The following is a 22,356-nucleotide window of genomic DNA, read 5'->3' as shown; positions in this document are numbered from 1 at the left end:
AAAGTTTCCTTCAGAGAGGGTATCAAGTACAGCAGCTTGGACTGGGTCCCTACAGAGCCTGGACTGGGTAAGTAGTGGACTGCGGGGCATCTTTCATGTATGGTCTCTTAGGCATCAGATACTGTGATCTGAGACGACCACTGTATCTATATTGTCTGCTATACTCCCCTTAATGTTCTGGCTGAAATCACTTTTGTTCTTCTGACTTTCTGCAAACTCTGCATTCACTTTAGGCTCATTTGTAAAATGCAAGACATAAACCTCATCATTCTTGACTGTATTTCACTTCATGTTCTCATTTATACATATGCAAGAAGAGCAGAATGGCCACATTTTATACTGTGTTTTGCTTGCAGAAAAAGAAATGTAACTAAGGGGAAAATATAGGGAAATAGGTACCTAAACCACATTATTTCTAAAAAGTTTGCTACAGATTTGTGCGTTAATGAAAACATAAGAACCCTACAGGTGAGTCACAAGCTATGCCTCTCTATTTCACGCTTTCGTAATTTCCATAGCACTTTGTTTCAAACTTTTGGGTTGATATTTCATTAAAGAAAAAAACCTGCAAGCTATAGTTTAAGAAAGTAACATTGATATATGTTAATATAACTTGAGAAATGTAAAGAATTACACGGAAAGGTTTTCTAAATTTAATAGTTTTGACATTTTGTAAATTGCGGGGATGCTCTGCCTTTTTTTTTTTTTTTGATTAAAAAAAAGTTGAAATCAATCATGGAAAATAGCAAACTCTTCTCAACACAGTTTAAACCACAAGAGAGTATGATTTAATGACAAAAAGATGCATCTGATAAGATAATAATTTGCTCAAGGAGTGATCTGGGTTATGAATGCAGCTGTTCCAAAAAATCTAAACCACAGGCAAGAAATTACTTAGTTTTTGTACAAACTATGGTAAAGATTACCACAAACTATTGTTGCAAAGACTGAAATAAAAAGATTTCAGTAATTAGAGAGCTCAACACAGCATCTTTCTTCATCAATGACTTACTTTAGAAAAATATCTTTTTATATCCTGATTCAGTTTGCATACATGACTGTTTTGTTCCCATACGTGTCAAGTTCCATGGCGCTGACCTGGATTACCTGGATGCCCAAAGCTAAGTGCACGCAGAAATAGTCTCAGCCTTTAGCTCTAATTTCAGATGTCTGGTACTGCTTTTAAAACACAAGCTCACGGAGACAACCCCACTTTCTGGTGTGATTGCACTGCCTTCCTCTATCAGCACTGGCTAGCAATAGGAAAGTGACACTGGAAGTATAAGGCTAATATGGCTTATTAGCAACACAAGAATCAGACAAAAATCTCCATATATTTTGATGTGCTCTGATCTGATCTGTACTAGTTGGTCAGTAGCAGGTTCAGCATCATCATAATTAACTGAATTCACTTATTTTGTAACAGCAGATCTTTTTCAAGGGGAAAACACATGTACTTAGGTAAAACAGCAGAAAGGTATTACCCGGCAATTTTCTATTATTACAGTCAATATTACTGCAAAGCCCTCTGTGCAAGTAGACCCCAATGCCCACATTTATCCCCGCTGACATTTGACTGCATGTGTAGATAAGGAAACACCTGCATGGATCACTTAGCAGGATCAGTCTCGCAGCAGGGAGAAAAAGCCAGTTGGAATGCATGTCTTCAGGATACTGCATGCTTTCTCTGTTGAAACATGCAAACTAAAAAGCATGAAATGATCTTGGCTGCTCTATAGCACACAACTGTCTCAGTAACTCCTTTTACATTGGCCATGGTACCTTGCCATCAAGTATTCAATATGCTAGCCAGACGATTCTTGATGATACTAGCCAGCCTGTATTCTTCTCATCCAGCAAGGAGTAATAAAGCCACAAGCAACACTCTGCTGAATTTTGCTATTCAGAAATACTCAAGGGTTGGGAAATTTTGTATTAAATGAAAGAGACATAGCTCTGCACTGAAAATTTTACACACTTTTGTAATTTACAGAAAAACTACCAGTAAAAGTCCTTAGTGTTTCCAATAGTACTAGGTTGACCAAGTTTCTCTTGCACAGAAAGTGAGTCAGGAGACTAGCAATTAGTCTCCTCAACCACAGAAATGAGAAAGGGGAATCTGGCAGATGTTGACTACATCTCTATACAGTAGATGCAGAAGAACAGCTGTTACAGTAGGGATTGTATGGATTTTTTGTGAAAGTCAGTAGCAGATGTCACCATCTGCTTCTGCCTTCTCAATGAAATAGAGGCAAAAGGGAGACTGAAAGGTGATTTAAAAAAAGGTAACAACAAAAACATAAATTCTGAAGATACCCAGACATATTGACAAGTAGGGGAAACTCCTACCCCCTTCCCCGTGGCAAACCTGAGATCCAGATGAACAATAAAAGCAAAGAACATTCCCTATTCTCTTTAAATAATGATTTCTTTTCATTTTAATGTTACTACATGTACTTTGACAATGTTCAGCCTGCAATCTAACACCTAGCCATTTCCTCCCCGGCTGAAAGAGATCTCAGAAATGAGCAGTTGTATCCTTTCCCTCTGGCTATACAGCAGTGGTTTGATGACAACTGCTTTACCAGGGTTGGTATCAGAGAAACAAAAATTCCCTACACAATGATGTCATGTGTGGAGGCAAAGTATTACTTAGGGGGAAAAAAAGCAACAAAAACAAACAAAACTTCTGTTGCATTGTGTCAGGAAACACGCTGTACATGTTTGTACATCTTGGCAGATTAAGATCAGTTGAGGCAAGCAATGAAGTGGTTAACCAAATCAGAAAGTTATCTCAGACTTCCAAAGGCACATCTTGTAAACCTGAGAAAACCTCTTACACAGAACTGAGGAGAAAAAATAGTAAGAGCTTGTCTGGGAAGAAACGAATGATACTGTCAACAAGTAGTTTGCTTTCTCTCTCGGAAGAGAAGGTATTAGTGAGATCCACAGCCCAACAAAAGAACAGGAACCTTTCCAATGAAGTAAAAAAAGGTTTGGATCAAGCCCCAGCCTTCCTGAAAACTAGACTTGCTAATTGCCTCACTCTTTCACTGTCAAACCCATCATCTCACTGAACAGAAATATCTTTCAAATATTGCTATAGGGCAGACATTTCCACATTGATAATACTGGTAGACAGGTTCAGCCACCACCAGAAACTAAGTGGCCACCAAGTTCCCCATCTGGTATCCCATAATGTTGTTTTGGGGAGTGAGGGGAGGGGAAGCATCATTCTGGAAAAGTTTTTTAGACTTATTTTTGGTTTTCATTTTTGGAAAAAGAGGCCACCTTGTAGCTTTCTACTACTACAGAGCATTTTGCTTTTCAGCTCCTGTCACACTTAGACAATAAATAACCTTCAGAAATGGAAGATCCCACTCACCTTGGCATTATCATAAATCAGGAAACACTTGAGCCATACTGGAATAAAATTGATGAAAGTAACTGAAGAAATCAGTTTTAGCAAGGTATACTGCTAATACAGTTCTTTTCCCCAAAGGAAGCAAGTCATGCTTATCTTACATTACCAGACTATTACTGGAAGTACTATGCCAGACCCTCAGCTGGCATATATCAACGTGACCCTATTCACTTCAGTGCAGCTATGTTGATTTATGTGAGCTGAAAAGTATGTACCGGTCAAAAAGTGACTATTTCATCTTACAAAACTGTAAAAGTGACTAAGTGAAATGCAAGGGAAATCAAAGGAAAGGCAGTATGTATAATAAAAAGAAAATAACAGAAAGGAAAGTACTACAGAAAGGCTCAAAGTAGATGTATATTTTATTAAGATTAGTCTAACATAGCCACTAATTTTTCTTCATATGAAATTTTAGATAATAGTTTCTGCTGCTACGTACACATGTATCTCTTGAGTAGGGACACAAGTACTTGTGCAATTTAATAACGCTGTACTATTCCCAAATTAAGAGGTAAGGCTTAGGCAGTGGGTCCAGCCAACCTGGAATTTATCACTGGTGTTTTTGTAAAGTCACTCTGACTGTCAGAACATGAAACATCATACTTAAAAGAAAGCCCACACAGCAAACTTAAGTGCTCAGCTTTACAGTATGGCATTGCATCTTAAGAACTACTCCTATGACAGTCTTTCTCTCATAGGGCAAGATAAAAGTAGAAAACCAAATGTTCTCAAAGCCAGGACTTCTTTCAAGCCTTTGTGATTTTGAGGAATACGACACCACTCATATTAGACTTAAGCACTCTTTACCCTTATGAACTCTGAGTAGACTTCCGTATTATTATACAGGCTACATGAGATTAACTACTGGTGCTCCTTTCTGAGTTTAAACCAGAAGGCTCAGAAGAAGAACTGGCATTCTGAAATAAGAGGTGTGTATTCCTAAACTCTTTTCACAAGGAAGCAGTTCTTGAGATTAGATAGTTCTCATTTTCACTAGGTTTGTGTATTGCTGCCCCTACAGTACAATATCAGAACACTATATAAAGAGGGATTGTGACAGGTGTACTTGACCTTCTTAACCAAACTAGCAATAGCTTAGTTCAGGCTCCAAAGGAGGTAAAGGCCTGAGCTGTAGCTGGGTAAAGAACTCCTCCAGGAAACCCACAAAGGGCCAGAGTGACCCAGAGTGCACCAATGCACATGAGCTTGGAACACATGAATAGTGGGTGGTTTTTCCAAGATTCAATTATCAAGGAACAAAGAAAGTTGTGGGTACAAAGAGTGTCATACATACCTTTCCCATCACATGTAATTTGACTACAAGCCAACCACTTTATCCCATAAAGATGAGAGCCTAAATGAGCCGTCTTTGAGGTCTCCCTGCTAGGCAATGTGGCAGTGCTCTCCTTGAGTTAGGACGCCTCTCAAGGTTGTCCCTTGAGCCAGAAAGACCTTTCTTCTCGTGACAGATCTTTGGATAAGTCCAGTTTGAGTTCTCTTTAAATTGCAACTGGACTTCATGGCAGTGCCTCTCCCCTTGATCTGGAACCCATCTCAAGGTTTGAGATTCCTTGCCTGGGACTTCATTATCCAAAGTGGAGAGATCCCTTATTCATAACAGATGCTCAGTAAGTTGCAGAGCATGCTAGTTCATTAATACTAATGAATAAATGAAAGAATTAATTCCTTTAGACATAAACTGTTGTACAGGTCTGAGACTAAGATTGGAACTACCTTCACTAAAGTTCCACCAGGAGTTTAGAAAGCAAGGAAGTGCACCCTGAACCTCATGACTCAGTGGGTCTCCCTTACACTTAAGTGTTTTCGGTTTCTGTGCAAATCACTGTAAATTGATTCTAACTCAATTTTCCTTTGCATTTCTTCACCTATGTAGTAAATGAGAGTGAATCTTGCCTTCAAACTTTGTTAAGTCATACTTTTATAAATTTGTATAAAAACTATTTTTGTTAATAGTTTTGAGGGTGATTCTTTGAGGGACCCTAAACCTCTCATTTACAATACAGATCATGAAGCAAACTCTTTACAATTGTCTACTCAATTCAACATCAGTGACCAGCTGCTAAAAGCCACTTGACAGACAACTGCAATTCACCATCCTTCACCATGAGCACTGGTACTTCAAATACAAATACTTCTGTATTTGATCATAGTCCACAATTCAGCCTGTCAGGTACAAAAAATGCATTCTGCTTATCCTTAACAGTGCCTTACAATGTCGCATACCTCATGGATCCCTGCCTACAAGAAATACTGGGGTTCGTCTCTTCACAATGTTCTCCTAGAAATACATTCACTGTAGGAAGCCTACAGAAATTTTCAGAAGTATGGTTAACACTTTAGACATGCACTGTTTGCCAGGACTGATCATAGAATCACACAGTGTTAAAGGGTTGGAATGGACCTTAAAGATCATCTAGTTTTAATCCCACTTGCCATGGGCAGGGACACCTCCCACTAGACCAAGTTGCTCGAGGCCTTTTCCAACCTGGCATTGAACACTGCCAAGTTTGGAGCATCCACAACTTCCCTGGGTAACCTGCTCCATGTCTAACCATCGTCTTCTTAATATCTAATAACCATTTCTTCTAAATATTTAAACTTCCCCCCTTTCAATGTGTACCCATTACTCCTTGTCCTGTCACTACAGTTCCTCATGAAGAGTCCTTCTCCGGCTTCCCTGTAGGTCCCCTTCATATACTGGAAAGTTGCTAGGAGATTTCCATGAAATCTCTTCTCCAGGCTGAACAGCCCCAACTTCCCCAGTCTATCTTCATAAGGGCGATGCTCCAGTCCTCTTATCAACTTCATTGTCCCTCTTCTGTACTTGCTGCAACAGTTCCATGTCCTTTGATCAACTCTGCACCTCAGCAAGAGACACTGCCACAAAATTCTGCTCTTCTCTGACTCCTGGGCATCAGGTTATGTGTAGATGAGATGCACATAGTGCCACCACCAATGGGATGTTGTATTTGATCCATTCAGTGTAATGCCAAACCAACTGGAATAATGGTATGTAATACTGGAAGAAAATATGTGTTGGTTTATTTAGGTATTCCCAATCACTGAAATCAGTAGAATAAAAAAAGGTCAAACCATAAGGCATTTTAAAATTTCCATGTATATTAGCCTCTGGGCATAGGAATTAGAAATCACAGTTAAGTCCTCCTTTTCTCCCAAAGTGCCTTTCTAGTCTTCAAAAGTATTAGGAAAGTGATGAATGGCTATCAAGAAACAATCTCAAAACTACTTTTCTTCCACTTTCTTAGCTGTACAGTTTCTCAGACTTTCTACCATAAAACCACTATGCAAATGGCACTAGCCTGTGGTTACAGTCACTTTCATGGCATGTACTCCTGCTAAGGCAAACAGCATTTCTAGGACAAGTTTCCTGTTCATGGTATAAGGGGCTTAAAACTGCACCCAGCACATACACACAATGAAAAGTACAACCTGAGGCTTCCAAGCACAAACTTGGGTTCTCCATGGGGACATTAAATGTGTTGAAAAGGACTTTGGATTGATAACTCTATTGCAGCAGTGTTGCATCAGGAACAAATGTCAGAGAGATCAAAATAGCAATCAGTACTGAAGTTTTCCTCCTTCAAAATAGCAGAAGTCTACAGAGGAGCAGTACAAATGGTAAATGAGTTTGCATAATTTCCATCTTGTAGCTCCTTAGTGTTACTAGAAATCACGCCAAGCAAATACTAGTTATTGCATATTCTCTCTTTATGTTGGTCAGAATGTTTTAATTACATAGTAATAACTCAGTGCAATTTGGACATCAGTTTTCAGCACACTAAGAATATACCTTGGTAGACTCTCTAATAGAAAGCAAAGTATTAGGGGTTCTAAATGAAACAATGTAGTAAATTTGATTCTCTTTTAATTTTGAGCTTGTGCTGTCATTTGCTTCAGTGAAGTGATGCACCAGCTTCTACACCAAATGTTTGATGCACCACTTACTGTAAATGCTGCCTACCCAGCGTATGATGAGATTTCACAGCTGTGACTTCCAAAGACTGAAATCAATATTTAAATCCTATTGATATCAACTCCTTTTTTCTCTTCTTTTCCACCCCCCTACCCCCCAGCACAGTTACAATTATGGTCTATTTTACATTTGTAAGCATGATTAAAATTTTGTGCCAGGCTATAATTTATATAATTGCATTCCTGTAAAACTTGAATTTATTTTTCATTTAGAAACAGACCACAACAAAAGGCTTCTGCACTGAGAACCCAGTTTTCTGTGCTAATATAAAAGTTTAATTTTAGAGTGTTTTCTACAGTCACAGTACTTACTTAAAGAGCAGAGGAAAACTGTCATTGTTAAAGAGACTTATAATCAGCCATGGACTCTTACTCAAAATACCAGCATTAATTGTTCATAAAGTACTGTAAGCGGAAAAGGGATGATTAAGTGGAATTTAAGCTGCATTGCTATTAAGGATTAAACTGAAAGGCATTTTAAAGCCATGTGTTAAAAGCCGTCTTGTCAGAAGGGATGGGCTATAATTCAAAATACACTCATTAGTCTTTCAAATTTAGAGCATCTATTATTTCTGTCTCTCAATTTGACATTTATATGCAAATAAAAACCTTCAGCATATGTCACACCTGAAATTGCATCTGTTTATGTAGTTGCCCAACTAAACATTTAGAAAACTTTCCTTTTTAAATGTGTCTTTTTAACATTTTAGCCTTAACTTATTATCAAGAAGGAAAGAGAATGCAGGGATGTTATGTTATTGCAGTATCTCTCTTTTGATACACAAAGTTAGGTACACAAACCTCCCTTCAGCATCAGAGGGCTACAAAATGGAATACGATGCTCAAAAGGGAAAGCTGTTGCTCTGTAGGCTCTGCCAGAAGGGCAACATTAAATGCCATGAGTAGGCTACAAGTCATGACACCCTCCCTACGGAATTCTGGCGAGTTTAAATGAAACCTGTGGATACGTTGTTTCATTTTTCTGATCAGATGTATGCAAAGTTGGGAAGAGGTTCACATGGATTTTCTAACCTCTCCTGGGGCTTTCATGATTGAAGAGGATGCCGTTCACAGCAAAGAGATTGTAGGCTTCTCTGAAGTTCACCACAATCCAGTAGGCATACAGTTTTGCTGCCCCTATAAAAATAATTTTGAAGCGTTATTGTATATCTGCTCAGCTCGTACACAGCTCAGACACAGACACACACATACATCTATTTCACAGGCGGGGTGAAGTTCACATTTCAACAGCAGAGTGCTTTAGAATTTGATTAATTCCCTATATGTGTCAAATTTTATATGGAAAAAAAAATCCAGCCCAATAAACAGCAGCTGACAGGGAAAATACTCATCTTCTGTGCAGCCTCTGAGCTGGCCAGAAAGCATTAGGGCACCTTCTCACTTGTTTTCTTATGCACGCTCAAGAACAGCATTTTTTCTTTTACAATATAATTAACACAGAGCGTGTGAAATACACCACTGTGGTGACCTTTGCTAATTAAAAAAAAACAAACAAAAAAATAACTTTGAAGGAATAAAAGTGAAAATCCGGTGCCTTAACACTTAAATTGATTTGAAAGTTTATCACCGAAGTCCTCCATGCCCATTGCTTTAATAAGTGTTTCAAATTTCATGCGAGTTCATGAAGGAAGAAGTGCGCTCTTGGGAGTTTTTCATTTAGGCAACAAAAAACCCGAAACCTTATCACTTCAGTGGTACCTCACAACCCTTTGTGAAGGAAGAGTCACTCTGCCTCTTCCAGCCCCACCCCATCTCCCCCCTCAAGAGCTCTTCACCTCTGAGCTGAATGAACAAGGTCTTGTGAAGTGAGATGCTAATTTCCAACCCCCAGGCAATGGCAGCAAATACTTTTTATATAGTCATTCATAAAGGTATGCCTCTCAACATGTCTAGTCACTTTAGCTCTATCATGATTCTAATCTCACACACAAATGACTTCAGCCCTGAGACATGAGCAGGGAGAACAGACAGACAGACACTATACACACACACCATCAGCAATCCTCACCATAAGGCGATCTTGGGTAAAAAGGGGTGGTCTCCTTTTGCGGGATTTCTTGCACTTTTCCAAAAAGTTCACTGGTGGAGGCTTGGTAGAACTTCACAGAGTTGATAAGGCCACAGGTCTTAATAGCATCTAGAAGTCGCAAAGTGCCAACTCCATCAACGTCAGCAGTATATTCTGCTAGGTCGAAAGAAATCTTGGGGAGAGAAAGAAATAAAACCCCACTAATTTTACTAGGGGAACCAGAACATGCTGTGATCATGCACAACCAAACAAAGTAATACATCACTTGTCACAGACCATCTAAACACTTCTGTACAGAGTAGATACTCAGAATACAAAAGTATCCTCAAAGGATTTCCAAGAATAAATAAGTAGTTCCATAAATAGCAGAACAAAAAGACTAGTGTTCCCTGGGATTATTTTCCCATGTGAAGTAAGGCGTAAGCCTCCCCCCAGTGGGAACATTATCAGGCACTCTTATCTCCACAGCTGCCAATTTTCACAACATTCACTTGGGCTTAACGTATTTGACACACTTGGATTTGGTTATAATTGCCTAAAATATATTTTAAAAAAATAATAGGCTAGACAGACAGCATGACAGCACAAACATATATCAAAAAAACCCCAAAACTTTAAACGACATCTGAAGTTTTGCAATTTTAACATACATCAAAGTTCAGAGAAGACTAGAAATATCTGCTATCAAAATGAGACTACCCACCCCATCTGACCAAGGTGTACCAGAGCTGTTGCTTTTGGACAGAGGTTAGGGGGATGATGAAGTGTGAGAGCAAAGGGTTGAGGTATCCTAAAGAAACCGGACATATATTCTTCAAAGTATGATAATAAATTCATGCACACTGGTGGGCCAAGAGTCCTTTTTCTCTCCCCACTCCAGTATTTCTCAGTTGTCTTTATGATGAGCTTGTGGCCTATGCCACAATCAATGCTCAAGTCTAAACTTTCAGAGTATTTAAAAAATATATTAGTTCTTTCCCTTTCAGTTACAGCAGAAAAAAATAAATTGGAAAAAGCAAGCTGAAGGTAAGAGATGTGTTGTGACCACCTTAATTTGCAGGCAGGAGAAAACATGCTCAGAAGGAAGCTCACTCTTTTTGCTTGGTGGGTACAGGCTGGTTCTTTGGATGTTCTGACAAAGCTCCTGGACTCTAAGGAATTTTTTCCCACCAGTTCCAACCCCAGAGGCATGTTCCTCCCTCTACACTCTCTCTCCAATCCAGGGATTTTGCCTGTTAGTTTTTAAAAAAATTTTCCTTGTTTATACTGACAATGTTATAAAAAGTAAGGGGAATGGACTTTTAGAGCAATCTCCCTCATGGTCATGAAGAATTATTCTACCTATGTCCCCTCTGGCTGATGAATGACTTCCAGGAATGAGCTATAGAGTGATGGCAACATTGCAGTCCCTTTATAATATCTATGCTGGATGTTAGTGAGACACTACCGGTATCAGACAGTACAAATCTACGATACCCCCTTCATTAGTCTTCAGTAACAGGGGAGTTACTAATGGAGTAGAGAGTAAATGACCATAGTTGGACAAGCTGAGGTGTCACAGTGAAAGCAGTGGGAAACCTGTCACTTACCAGTTAGTTTTTTAAGGATCTTTGCAGATTCAGACAGATAGCCCTATATTAATTTCTTTTGTTAAGCCATTTTCCCTGTTCAGTAATTACTGGAAGTTTAAGGCTTATTTATACAGCAGATGGGAAAAAAAAATTCAATTAATTTGAGTTTTCACTTTTGGTTAATATAATACAGGTACGAAATTATCTGAATTGTGTTCCTGTTCTCCAAAATAAAAAGATTCTCCCAGAGTTTTGATCTGAAATAGCTAACAGTATGAACAAAACCAAACCGTACTTTTTTTTTTTTACCAAAAGACCCCCCCCCCCCCCGCAAAACAAAACCTGATACTTTGGCTTGTTGATGTGGTATGACCCAGCTGAAATTGAGCACGGATCTACCAAGAAGTGATGTGCATTTTTTGTTTTAATCCCTTTGGCACAAAGATGACAGACACTTAAGGTCTCTCAGCTTCAGTGTCTAAGTAACTCTGAGGAAAACATTTTAATGAATAGGTGATACAGTCAACAATGCACTAAGGAACATAAATTTGTATATTAACCACATGTCCCAGCTTTCCAACAAAAGGCAAAACACTTACTAATTGTAGCAGAACCAAGAATTTACTTATATTAAGGTAGTTTCCAACAAATAACCCTGAAAACATCACCCTGAAATGCAAATCTTTGCTTACATATCCTACTACAAAGTAAATGGCATATGTAACTGAGGGAGTCTGAGATAACAGATTATAAAACCTCTTAACCAGAGAGGGTAATGAGGCTGCAGCAGTACAGGGAAATGCTCTCCCTGGCTGATGCAGAGACCAATTTCACAAGAGATGCTTTTCCCTATTGCCTGATGAATGACCTCAATCTTCACCTACAAAAAAAACACTCCCTGGGGTGTGAGGTAATTGTGCCTCCATGCCTACTGGGTCTGAGTGTCCCCAGGCAGAAACCACCAGTTTTGTGTCTGTTGGGTGGTTTTGTAATGCAGACAGTTGTTCACCAGAGTCAAGATTCAGACCACTAAATTCATTTCATTTTGGAGTGCAGGTTAGACAAGAATGGCATTTATGAAAATAAAAGATGATTTTATCTACTAAAACATCGAACACCAAAAATTCTGGACTGTTGAGACACCCTGTAACAACAGGCAGTAAAACTACAAATATAGATAAAAACAAACCAAATTTTAATTTGATTTTAATTCAAAGTTAAAAATGCAAAAGAGTCTTATAAAATACAAGATCAATTAAGTAGTTAAAAATAAAGCAGGGCAGAGCAGGAAAAGGTGATAAGTTATCCCTTACCACATTATTTCCCTCTCCTTATACATATTATTTTGCGCAAGACCCACAGGAAGACTGAACTGTAAAAAGAAACAACAAAACCCAACAAAAACCACACAAAAAAACTCCAACCAACCAAAACAAAACAAAAAACCAAACAAACCCCACAAATAAACAAAAAACCTCCCCAAAAAAACCTCAAAACCAAACCAAACCAAAAAGAAAAACCAACAAAAGAAAGGCAGGGACCTCGTTAAGAGGGATGTGCAAGAGAGAACTGACATACATGCATGCATAACACAAGAAAAGACTGAGTTATAGAAACAAAATATAGAATCAGATTCAATAGATGTTACTCATAGAAATAATCTCCACTGGTGTACTGAGCTCCAGTAGTGGAAATACTTGAGAGAGTAGATATGTCATGGAAATGATTGTAAAGGCAGGTGTATGAAGGCTAAGAACAAGTCATACTTTATGAAAGATTAAACACTTACCCAGTGGAAAAAAGGGCTTAGATAATACCTACAGATGAGAGCTTTCAAACTGCCTACTTTATGACAACTTTCTTAAGTGCCTGAATTAGGAAGATTGTCTTCCTGCACACCAATAAAGACAGTGGTGAGTCACAGCAGAAGGCCTAATGAAGATGCTCCTGATCATGCTTTGGCAAAACCATATACACACTCCTCTATTAATTCAGCTACCTAAAATAGATGCTCCATTCTTTCCTCAAAAATCCAAAATTATCCGTTACTATCAACTGCAAAAAGCAAGACCTGCAATTACAACTTGTTTTGAAGGATGCACCAGAATTTTTTTTGTAATGACTGGAATAGGGAAAAGAAGCTTCTTTGAATGGCAGAAACTTTAAATCTGCAAGTTTTCTCAAAGAATATTGAAGTCATGGATCCAATACTACTTCACCTTCTTTGGACAGACAAAGAAAAAGCACAACATACCAACAAAACAGAAATTGCCTGCTTGGAACATGTTAGTCTGAGTGACCTTGGTACTCCCTTCCCATGTATAATGAGGACACTATGCTTTTGCAGTTGTCATTATTGATCCTGGAGATACTGTAAAGTATATTCTTCAGATACGTCTATTTATTCCATTCAATAGGTAGTGATAAGTGTGCCATTAAAAGTGGACAGAACACTAAGGAGACACTTAAATCCTTGGTCAAAAGTACTTCAAATTCCAGGGTTTCACATTATGAACACTGCAGAATTCCCTCAAAGAATACTAAAACGCAAACAGACTCCTTATGTACGTAGGAGTTCTATATACTGAGTATCTTCACTGCTGGATTTGTCCCTAATATATGCATTTCAAATATATTCTCAGGCAAGAAAAGATTTCCACAGCAAGGCTCACCCATAGAATGGTAACATTTTCTTGAAAAAAGCATAGTTTCATTAGTTATAACACTTTGGAATCACAGGACACAATATGAATACACTGAGCCACATAATTTCTCTTCTTTCATGTGGCTGCAATCACAATGAGTTTTGTGAACTTGTTTCTACCTTTTGAATTTGAACTCTTGCATTCCCTCCCTCCCATTTCTTTATAATCACCAGATTCAATCTCTACAAGAGATTTGAATTTAATAGAGCGATGTTTTAAATATGATGTTTCCCAACTGATCATTCAAAAGCAAGCTTAGCAAGGTCTTTAACAAGATTTAAAAGCTTACTGAAAATTATCTAAATGAAAACATATGGGTCTTACCCTCCACAAGACCACATTCCTATCATGTCTATAAGCACTACATACAAGACTGTCGACTTAGTAATACTTGCTTCTGACCAATGCATTGTCAGCACTGGTGATATTCTGAAAATTATCAAACACAGGTTTGGCTTTGTGAGATACTTCATCTCTGTTTTTTCATTTGGAACAATCCAACAGATGGGCTGCAGTCATATTAACTATCAGTTTTCAACCAAAAAACCCCCTGTATTCTAGCAGAATATGCTTTAATGCTCTACCTAAGGAATATAAACAATGATTTAAAACTTCATCTCTTTCTTACAGCTTTCTCAGTTTCAGAAGATGGAATTTCTGGAAGGCTAGTGTTAATAAGAGGAAAGGTTTTGTGAAACCCCAAAGGAAATAGGATAATATAAACATAAATTATTATTCTTTCTCTGTAAAAGGAAAGGTGGCTAACCTAACTATAACATCAAAATAAGCATCTTTGATCTCTTGAAAAAACCTACTGTAGATTCTTGAGACTTAGCAAAGTAGAAGATATGTATTGGGTCATTGAGAAAGGTTTAGACCTGAAAAGCAAATCACAGAACAAAAAAACTGCTCAGAAATTTTTCAAGTCTCACAAGTTTCACAGTGGTTACTTTTTTGTATTCTTTAAAATAAATTCTGTTTGCTTTGAATATTCAGTGTTCCTTCCACTGCCAATAAAAACCATTGGGATCACTTATATCATCTCAGTAAGCAAGCTGCTCAATCCCTAGGAACAGGCATGTAAAGCACAACATTCCAGTTGTTAAATCTAATGCAGACTATAGGCCAAGCATTCCTATAAAGTCCTAAAACAATGGGGAAAAAAAAATCTTAGGGATTTTAGGAAATCTAAAGAATCCAAGGGGACCTGGGTGATGTCAAGAGGATGGGGAAGAACCTATATATCTACGAAAATGTCAGGTAACCTTCTAGGAGAATATGACAATTCCTCTTCCTCCCAGCCTCTTAACTCATAATGAATGCTTAACTTATTGTCCTCTCACCCAATAACAGAAGTAGTTGAAAGACACAAGATCCCCCAAACAGCTATATACTTTGCTATACAGAAAAATAATCAATTCCATAGGTCTGAACTGCTTATGGTTAAGCAACACTCTCGATCTCTTAAAGCCCTACTCAACTTCTTAGCTAAACAGAAATTGACTAAAAAAATAATGACAAATTCTTAATAAAATGAACATTCTTTTTGTCGTTTTATCTTCTTTCCTATTTATTTCCCTGTTCTCTCATTAGCAAACCAGAAAAAATAAAGTAATCTGTATAAAATGAGAGTAATTTGACAACATGATTACAAGCTGAGAATTAGCCAAGAAAATTTTTATAAGTGGAAGTAGAAGTCAACATTGTTTCCTAAAATTGCATGTTAGCCCAAGACATTCATAATATTGCTGCAGCAAGAGAGTTTGGGTAACTTGGATTTTCAAGGTACTCATGATGTAAAGGAATAATCAATGCAGCTTCTAAAAGATGTGCTTCTCTACCAGCTACCAGCGCTTACATTTTGGTCGTAGTGGTGGAGTTTCTCTGCAGCTCTGTCATACTGTGTGACTGGAGAGACTTGCTGAAGTGGTTAAAAGTTTGACTTTGACACCACTGGGCCAGCATTTCACCTTCACCCCTAACTGCGAAGACCCAAACCAAAGCACAAAAAATAAGCTCTTTGCTGTTTAGTGATTTGAAATGATCCTTGATGCTCTTCACATTCTATAATAATTTCCTTTGTACAGCTGAAATACCCAATGATTCCCCCTAACATACTGCATAACGTATGTTTAATATGGCAGTTTCTTATGGTTCGGCTTGTGTAAATCTTCCTCACAACTCTCCTCCTGATTAATTTCAAGTTCTTGATGCATACACTCTGAAATAAGCTTTAAAGAGAAATAGCTTCGCATTATTAAAACAGGTTCCCTTTTTCCCCTTTTATGAGTAAAAACTACTACTTGCTTTCTGTTGGGGGAAAAAAGAGAAAAAAAAAGAATCAACTGAAAGCAGAAAATAAGCATAGAGAAATATTCCCTGAATACTTAAAGTTTCATATTTACTAGATCCCTTATCAGTAGGGCTTGTAAGATGGATTCATTATTCGGTTTCTTTAGAAAGTGACTCCTCCCTGGCAAACTGCAGGTGCAGTTGTAAATCCAGCTCTTGAGGTCATCACATTCACCTTTGCCTCTAAAGCAGCCTGCTGGTATATGCCTGACCAGTTAAGAGCTATAGAAGAACCACCAATTGCCTATTATTTTCAAAATTTTTATGCACAATCCTTAAATTGGAATATCTATTCTCCATTTTAATAAAACAAAGTCTCCTACATATTTTACAGCTGTCTTTGCCATTGACTATTGATTCAAAGGCATGTTTAGAACAGATCTCCATTACAGGTAATTTGTACATTGCTTATTCTTCCAGTCATTAACTAGCTACTTTAGTGAATTAAGAGAATTTAACAGACTGGATTAAAAGACAGTTGCCCAGAGACACTTCAAAGGCAATGGACACAAACTGAAACATGAGAAATTATAACTAGATATTAGGGGAAAAATAAAGTTCACAACATGGGTAGTCTCATACTGAAACTGGTTGTGCAGAGAGGCTGTGGTATCTCCATCCTTGGAGATACTCAAAACTCAATCAGACATCACCCTGAGCCACCTGCTGTAAAAGCTGGTCCCACTTTGTGAAAAGAGCAGGTCCAGATGATATTCAGCAACTGCTCCCAAACTACATTGTTGCATAATTTTAAGAAGGCAGGGAGATGGGATTACAGCAGCGTGTTTCAATGTTCAGACATGTAGCACCATCCAATGACTAGAACGTGGATAGACAGCATGCAAGAACAAGGCCTGGTCTTGTGGAAAATCAGCAATTCCTACTGTGGGAGTAGAGAGTTATTCACAGCAACTTTTTGGAGGCGCATAGTCCAGCTTGCTATTCATCATATCTCCTCCAGAGAAGAGCTTCAGATAGAGGAATGCTCAGATCTGATAGTAAAAAAAAAATACCAAAGCAGAGGAGGAAAAGGAGGAGGGCTATCACAGAACATGAGATTCAGTATGGCCATAAACCTTTGTCACAAAAATGTAACCTCACCATTAGTTTTGCTTATCTTCTCATTCATTTGTTATTAATTTGATGGAACTGGGGAGTTGTCAGGGTTATGTGATGCAAGGGATTTATCTTGCAGAACCATCTCCAACCCACTGTTTTAAGTCTTCAGTTTCAAATTACAGAGATTAGAAAAGAAGCTTTTAAAAAAGGAGCATTGATTCTTTATTCATTGTCAGCATGATTTTGTTCAGGGATAGCTTTGACAACATACATACACACTCAAGTTTTTAAACACATGCCACATGCAGCAAAGTCAGGATGGGTTTCAATGTTTCACATTTTTTAGCTTCAATGGCTAATGACATCGTAATACCCTAAAAGCTTTCTTACATACTGAAGTCCAGCTGTGCCAGAGGCTTTAAATGCTATTTAGCAGAAAGACAAAAAGGGGCAACTTGCAGAGTCACTAGAGAACATTCAAAGGCAGATGTAAAAAGATAGCCAATTCATTTCACTTTATATGTACATGGGGAATAGAAAGTTATGAATAAAATGCATGCAGGGAATGTAGTCACTTCCAAAGAACCAGCACCATTTTTATACACTTTCACATATAAAGAAATTAATTTAAAACATACAGGTGATTTAAAATTGTAACATGACAACTAGTTTATAGTATTAATTTTATTTTTTTTAACTCCTGAAGCTTTTTAAAAAACTTGTATCCTTGCTTCCTTGATGCTTTCAGAACACATTGAAAGATGCTTTGCACAAAAGTGATAAAAATAGCATCACAAAAAAAAAAAAGAAAAAAGAAACAAATCCCAGAAAAACCCACAGACCTTCACCACCTACCTGCTTTATGATTTTGATAGACTTTCAGTGGATAGCTAGATAGATATTGAATTAAAGCAATAATCTAGTATGGCAAAGCTTTGTTAACAACAGTCTCTTTGCTCTTTGCCTCCCTAGTCAACAAGACTTCAAGACTTGAGTTAACACAATGGACCCTCCCAAATATTAACAGAACTTCTGTATTAGCTAGAAGCTAGAATTAACCCAAAACTTTGCAAATTACTACCTTGCCTGACTCTCTTGTACCTCTTACTAACGCGTAAAGCAAAATATCCCTATGTTTATGGAGCCTGTCAGAAGTTTTGATTTTTTAACCAGAAAAAAATGTTTTCAGCATTTATTATCACTGAAGATTCCTTCCCAGACTGCAATTTCTTATGCTGCATACAACTGTTAAAGAAAGCTTAAAAGTAGTTCAAAGAAAGTACCAAAAATGCTTCTCCCTTCATGACAAAATAAAATATTTCGTAAATGGAGTTTTGACATACTTGATTAGGGACCAGGGTCTCTTTTCCTTAAAGGCATTTAATTTGGAAACAAAATGTACTGAAGAAAAGCAGATCTTTTGTAGAATAATGTAAATTGAATTTGAAAATCTTGAGAAAACTTGCTATAAAATGGTAAAATTTTTTTTAATAAAAAATATTTTTTGTTATTCTTTTCCCCCCTGCCACCACATTATCTATCGGCACTTGTCTGACCAGTTCTCTAAGCTATAATTGTCATTATTTTGGCTTGACTTTCTCTGCTATATCTACCTAGTGACTGATGCAGCACAAATCATGATAAAAAGATGAGAAAAAACAGACTGCTGGCAAAATCCCATAATTAATTCTGACCAAGCTGTGCACACTCTGAATGAAGCATCTATAGAGATATGACATATACTTTATAAAAACCAACTTTCTATGATGATTAACAAGAGCTTTTACTTTTTACTCTATGGAAACCTCTGTGATTTTTAATTTTTCCTTTGAACAAGAATTGCTATCTCCTTCCTAACAGCTAACAAGTGGCTTCACAGGGATTCTCCAAAAAAAAAAAAAATTAATTAGATGAATGTGCATGTATTACTCATTAATGGGACCATAAACCCAATTAGAGGGATTGCCCATGAATATGGGCCTTGAGTCAGCCATTCAATTTGCAAGCTAAAGGTGCAGACACAGCCAAGTCACTGCAAGAAAGCAAGTTACCATTTCACTGTGGAACTGAGGTAATGCTGTCTGGAAGCACTCTTAAACCACAGCAAACACAAGATAAAGCAACTTATCTTCTCTCTTTTACTGACAGCTACTCAAAAATCAAACTACTTAATTCATCACAGCCTAAGAGCAGGCAGGTACCTCAGCTCTGACCACACATGGCACTTGCTACCTTGTGGTGCTTCAGTCATGGAAGAGCTTTCAAAACAGGACTTCAGGGAGACAAAACGGAAACATGAATTTTTGAGGAAATGAATACGCATGTGTGTACATGCACACACGCACAGAGAAGAAATGATGACTTGTTTTCTTGGGCACAATGGAGAAATGGTGGAATCACCACTCCTGGAAGTATTAAAAAAATGTGTAGATGTGGCTCTTGGGAACATGGTTTAGCAGTGAAGAGGGCAGTGTTACATTAATGGTTGGACTTGATCTTAAATGTCTTTTCCAATCTTAACAATGCTATGATGCTATCTAGGGAACAATCTTTGCCCTGAAGTACCTGGGGAGGGAAGTTCTGAGCTCAGAGTTCAACATCTCCACCTGTGTGGCATCTTAACAGGTTGCCCCATTTGTGCACTCAGTTTATTCTTAAAATAGTACTATAAAGTACTATATAAACACATTTTCCAAATAAATGCCACCACTTCGGTCCTATTCCTGGTCCACTCACATTGTTCAATAAGTCTACATTCTCCCCTTACTCACCATCACTTACAATGTGTCTTAATGTTATACCTCCACAGATCTAGTTCTACTTTCTGGTTTGCCATAAATCAGCTAAAACTGAGAACAAGTCTTCTTCAGCTACAAAGCTTTCAGCACACCTCAGACTTCTATGCAATTAATTTCTGAGGCTTTTTTTTCAGTTTTACTGCATGTGTATTAAGAAATAAATTGGGATGGCTAATTGCATGGGGCAAATTTGGGTGGACATGCATGTACTGACAAAAGACATGCTCCCACAGTTGCCACCTTCCCAATTCTTGCTCCAGTACTCCAGCAGGAATGACTGGGAAAATGAATAAACATGCAACAGCATGTCAAGAAATAAGTCACCAAAGTTTTTTTCAGTTTTCTTTTTTGAAGAGGGCAAATAATCGCCTTTTCTTCCAGTGCATAAGGTCATCTTCTGTGAAATTTCACTCTGAAATCTTACTCAAAGAAAGGACAACAATTCCAAAACCAATATATTTTTCCTACACACACCCAGTAGCATTCTTTTCCTTTTACTTGTTCTTGAGAACAGCTGATACTTAAAAACATTCTTTAAATAAATATAAGAGTCTGAAGTTTGCCCTTGCTCTGAAAGGAAACCATTGACTCTTTTAAATGCATTAAACTTGCAACCAACAAACCAAAAAAACACCTTAAAATGCTAAAGTGGGTGAACCCTAGTAGAGGAGTGCTAATACCCCTACCTGTAGTGCAAGTACAGGCACTAAATACGATTAAGTTCAAAATCAAGGTATTAATAGCATTCATACAAAACCAGTAGCTGATGATGGCTTTGTTGTGAATGATGTAATAAACCTGTAGAAATAGCTTTCAGTAAACTCACCATAGTAACACCTAATTTTAACATTCCATTTCAGGCAAGATGGGGATAGGAATAATTACATACCTCAAAGTGGACTGTGATAGTTCTTCATCCTGTGTAAGGAAGCTACAGGAATGGAATATACTATTACCACCACTGCTAGAGCTCAGATTTTAATGTTGTTAGGATACTTATGAAATCACGAGCCTTACATCTTCTCCAGTTGCATCCTTTCAGGGCGAACACTATATGACAGTGAGCACTCTGAACTCAAAGGCAATCCCCCCACATAAAATGTTCTACTTAATCAACTCATGTGTCTTAGAAGGACGTGGGTGGGTGGCTGGCTAGGAAGAAACCTGTGGGATGAATTTGAAAAAAACATGTGTCTTGACAGGTATGTAGGGGTAAGGTGGAGAAGGCCAAGGGGCAGTGAGAGCTTAAGGGGATGAGACCCTCTGGTTAAACTTTATTGAACAAGCAGGACGATACTTGCAGAAAACAAATCAGTTTGTTATTTTTTCTGCTGGTATCCCCTTTGCCATACTTTATTCTTACATTTATTATTGACTACTAAAGCCTCTTCACTACAGCTCTTAGAAAACAATGTATAGGCATAAATTTTAAAAGGCAGGTTTGGCACTCATGAGCCATGGTGATCATAAATCAAAGCAGAACATTGCAACTAATTTGTGTACTGCAGCACACAACCCTAATTTCAGCCCTGTTTTTCACCTAAGTCTTGGGTTCTGACCCAGAGAAAAGGACTAGGAATAATAGCTGCTTTTCACTTGGATATGAAGGTAAACCTTAAATTCAGGAAATAGGGATGTCATAGTCAACTAATCACATAAAAACAACAAGTTTGGGAGTTTCCCTCTCACCCCTAAGAACAAATATTGCTTTAGTACTCCTGACCTAAAACAGCATTGAAGTTTTTGTCTCTAGTAGTGCTAGAAGCAACAAAAGACCATATTGACACCTACGAGACAGTGCCTCTCCTCGTCTATACTATGGTGTGGCATTTGGTCTGCCAATAAACCCCCTCTCAGAGGAGCTTTGAGTAAGACTTGATTAAGATATAAAAAGCTCCATCAGCTTTCACAGTGAACTTGGAAGCCTCAGGATGAGGCACGTTGGAAAAGCAATATGGAAGACAAGACCAAATTGCCAAAACACACTGAACAAATCATTGGACATGATCAGTGGGAACATCAAATTTCACAAATAAGGTGAAGTCTGTAAAATTGTGAATGACTGCATTTTAGTTTTAAAAGAATGTATAGCTAAGGCAGATGCCATGTCTCTATTGTATGCAAATATTTTATTTCAATTAGCACTTTTCAATCATGCTTTTTCTTTTCTGAATGACTCACAGATACCTCAGTCAAGAAATGGCAGGATCAGAAGCACATGCCAACAGGCTGCATTTATCTCACAGAAAGATAAATGTGTAAGGAATCGTGTAAATCTATCTCAAGATTTTTTTGAACCTGTCTTCCCTTCCAAACACATTTTCTCTACATGCCTGCAAGCCTCTATAAAACAACATACTCAGTTTCCACGTCCTTCCAAGCA

At 37.8% G+C, this 22,356-nt stretch overlaps 1 protein-coding gene across 1 annotated transcript in view; it reads right to left on the bottom strand.

Annotated features, from left to right (window-relative positions):
• GMDS (GDP-mannose 4,6-dehydratase) overlaps positions 1-22,356 on the bottom strand; it is a 350,100-nt gene that overhangs the window by 246,294 nt on the left and 81,450 nt on the right. Inside the window, exons 5-6 of the mRNA XM_018076849.2 lie at positions 9,468-9,660; positions 8,471-8,575 (exon numbers count right to left, since the gene is read on the bottom strand). Coding sequence (XP_017932338.1) covers positions 8,471-8,575; positions 9,468-9,660 — 298 coding nt within the window. The remainder of the gene's footprint in view (positions 1-8,470; positions 8,576-9,467; positions 9,661-22,356) is intronic.

Source organism: Manacus vitellinus, unplaced genomic scaffold (assembly GCF_001715985.3).
Source record: "Manacus vitellinus isolate BGI_N305 unplaced genomic scaffold, ASM171598v3 scaffold_33_pilon, whole genome shotgun sequence".
Lineage (NCBI taxonomy): Eukaryota > Metazoa > Chordata > Aves > Passeriformes > Pipridae > Manacus > Manacus vitellinus.
The sequence above is the reverse complement of the archived record's forward strand: the minus strand, read 5'-3'. Positions and strand labels throughout refer to the sequence as shown.